The following is a 2,647-nucleotide window of genomic DNA, read 5'->3' as shown; positions in this document are numbered from 1 at the left end:
TTCACAGACTAAGACATTTCCCTTTCTGGAAGTGGGAAATATCGCTTTGAATATGGTTAAATTTGGGGAAGATTTTTAAAAGTAAAAAGTAATTCATAAAGGACATTAATTATGAGAAAATGGATTAGTGAATTTTGAGGATTTAGAGTAACTGCTACAACTACCTAGATATTATTGGTCTCTTGATTGTTTATTTCTAGCCCTCACATAAAATAGATATCTAATTGAAGTGGATTTTTCTGAAGATTATTACTCTTTTGTTGCAGGTGAATGACATCACTACCAAATGGTATCTATGGAAAACAGATCTGAAGTGAATGAGTTCATCCTCAAAGGAATAACAGATGATCCAGAGCTTCAGGTTCCTCTCTTCATCATGTTCACCCTCATCTACCTCATCACCCTGGTAGGGAACCTAGGAATAGTATCTTTGATCTCCTGGGATTCCCACCTCCACACACCCATGTACTTTTTTCTCAGTAATCTCTCTTTGGTGGATTTTGGCTTTTCTTCAACTATAACTCCCAAGGTGATGGCTGGGCTCCTAAGAGGGGACAAGGTCATTTCCTTTAATGGATGTGCTACACAGCTGTTCTTTTTTGCATCTTTTGGTACTATGGAAAGTTTCCTCTTAGCCTCCATGGCCTATGATCGGCATGCAGCTGTGTGTAAGCCCCTACATTATACCACTATCATGACATCAACTGTATGTGTACATCTAGTCAGTGGTGTTTACTTCTGCAGCTTTCTAGCCATCTCCATAGTCACAGGAAACATATTTAGCCTTTCCTTTTGTAGATCAAACATACTCGAACACTTTTTCTGTGATGTTACCCCTCTGCTACTTCTCTCTTGCTCTGATATCCACATCACAGAGGTAGTAGTCTTTATAGTAGGGATATTCACTGTATTTTCTCCAATTCTTATTATCTTTACTTCTTACTTACTAATCTTCATCACCATTCTGAAGATCCATTCTGCTGAAGGCCGTGAGAAAGCCTTTTCCACCTGTGCTTCCCATCTCACAGCAGTGTCTATATTTTATGGAACAAGCACGTTCATGTACTTACAACCTAGTTCCAACCATTCAATGGGCTCAGACAAAATAGTGTCAGTATTCTATACGATGGTCATCCCTATGTTGAATCCTCTAGTGTACAGTCTTAGGAACAAAGATGTCAAAAACACTTTCAGGAAAGTTGTGAGGGGACAACATTAATTAGGTCAACATTTTTCTTAAAGAGAAATACAATCTGTACCATCCCCATTCTGGGATGCAATCAAGAAATCGGGTTATTTTTTTTTTATGCACAGAGAAGTGCATTCAACATCTTAGATTTTTCATTTTATAGCTGATCCATTTATAGATCTTTCTAACTTCCCATATAAGGATGAATTTATATTTGTATATGTCTATGTAGGTAGATAGGTATATATCTATATGCATTTTTAATAGGGGGAGAAGTAGAAACTTCTCTTATGTAAAAATCCAAAATACTATTCTATCAATAATCAGTACAATGTATAACAAGGAAAATCCCCAACTAACTAAGAGGAGAACATATGGAATCAGGGTGAGTTGTGGTGTAAGTATAAATCTTAGGATCAGACATCAAGAATGCTTTTAGGACACTATGAGAAAATAACAACTTTAATTAGATCATCTTTTTTCTTAGAAAGAAAATACAATCTGTACCTTCTTTCCTCTGGGATCCACTACCAAAATTAGGCTCTTTTTCTTATGCACAGACAAGTATTTGCCAATCTTTTTAGAGGCAATATCATATATTAGAAGGTGTCATAGAAAGAGTTAGAAGAGACATGAATTTAAATTCCATCCCAGATACTTTCACATTGCATAAGTCAAAAATCCTGACTGGTTTAGAAAGCACAGCTTTGATGGTAATACCACTGCTTATTCACTAGACCCTAAACCAGAGGTGAACTGGGAAATGCTTAAGAACTTGACATTCAATTAAAAAAATACAGCCACGTAACCCACTTTAAAATTTAATCAGCATTTTGTTCCCTTGCATTCTGAAAATTAAATCATCAATAAAACAATGAAAGAAATTTGGAACTATAGAACAGTAAAGTGAAATCATAAGAGATTTGACAAAGACAAACTAATTCATTTGTACACGGCAAAATGATACAATTAGCTCTTAAGATCTTTCTCATTTTTAGAGAAATATATATAGAGGGCACAGGTATGAGTTGAGGATGGCTGGATATTTTTAAAAAATAAATTTATGAGATAAGGAAGAGGAAAGGGCTGAGAAAGGGAGAAAAAGAGATATGTAATAGAGCAAATTATCTAATATAAAAGTTCATAAGAGCTTTTATAGTTTTTGCTACTATTGAAAGTTTTCTTTTAGCCTCCATGGCCTATGATCACCATACAGCTGAAAGTAAGGCCCTACATTATACCTTCATCATGACATCAACTCTATGTACAATTCTGTCAGTGGTGCTCACATTTTTGGCATTCATGATATCCACCATAGTCACAGGAAGCATATATAGCCTTTCCTTTTGTAAGTCAAACATAGAGCATCATTATTTCAGTGATACCCCCCTTCTCCCAGTTCTGTCTTGCTCTGATATTCATATCACTGAGTTAGTAGTCTTTATGTTAGCATCATTC

At 35.5% G+C, this 2,647-nt stretch overlaps 1 protein-coding gene across 1 annotated transcript; it reads left to right on the top strand.

Annotated features, from left to right (window-relative positions):
- Nucleotides 1-286: 286 nt before the first annotated feature.
- Nucleotides 287-1,655, top strand: LOC127539650 (olfactory receptor 5B12-like). The gene is made up of 2 exons (XM_051963892.1): nt 287-1,214; nt 1,648-1,655. The coding sequence occupies exons 1-2, from the start codon at nt 287-289 to the stop codon at nt 1,653-1,655; spliced, it is 936 nt and encodes a 311-aa protein (XP_051819852.1).
- Nucleotides 1,656-2,647: the final 992 nt, after the last annotated feature.

The sequence above is a fragment of the Antechinus flavipes genome, chromosome 6 (assembly GCF_016432865.1).
Source record: "Antechinus flavipes isolate AdamAnt ecotype Samford, QLD, Australia chromosome 6, AdamAnt_v2, whole genome shotgun sequence".
Classification (NCBI taxonomy): domain Eukaryota; kingdom Metazoa; phylum Chordata; class Mammalia; order Dasyuromorphia; family Dasyuridae; genus Antechinus; species Antechinus flavipes.
Note: the sequence above shows the minus strand (reverse complement) of the source record. Positions and strands in the feature narration are given on the sequence as shown.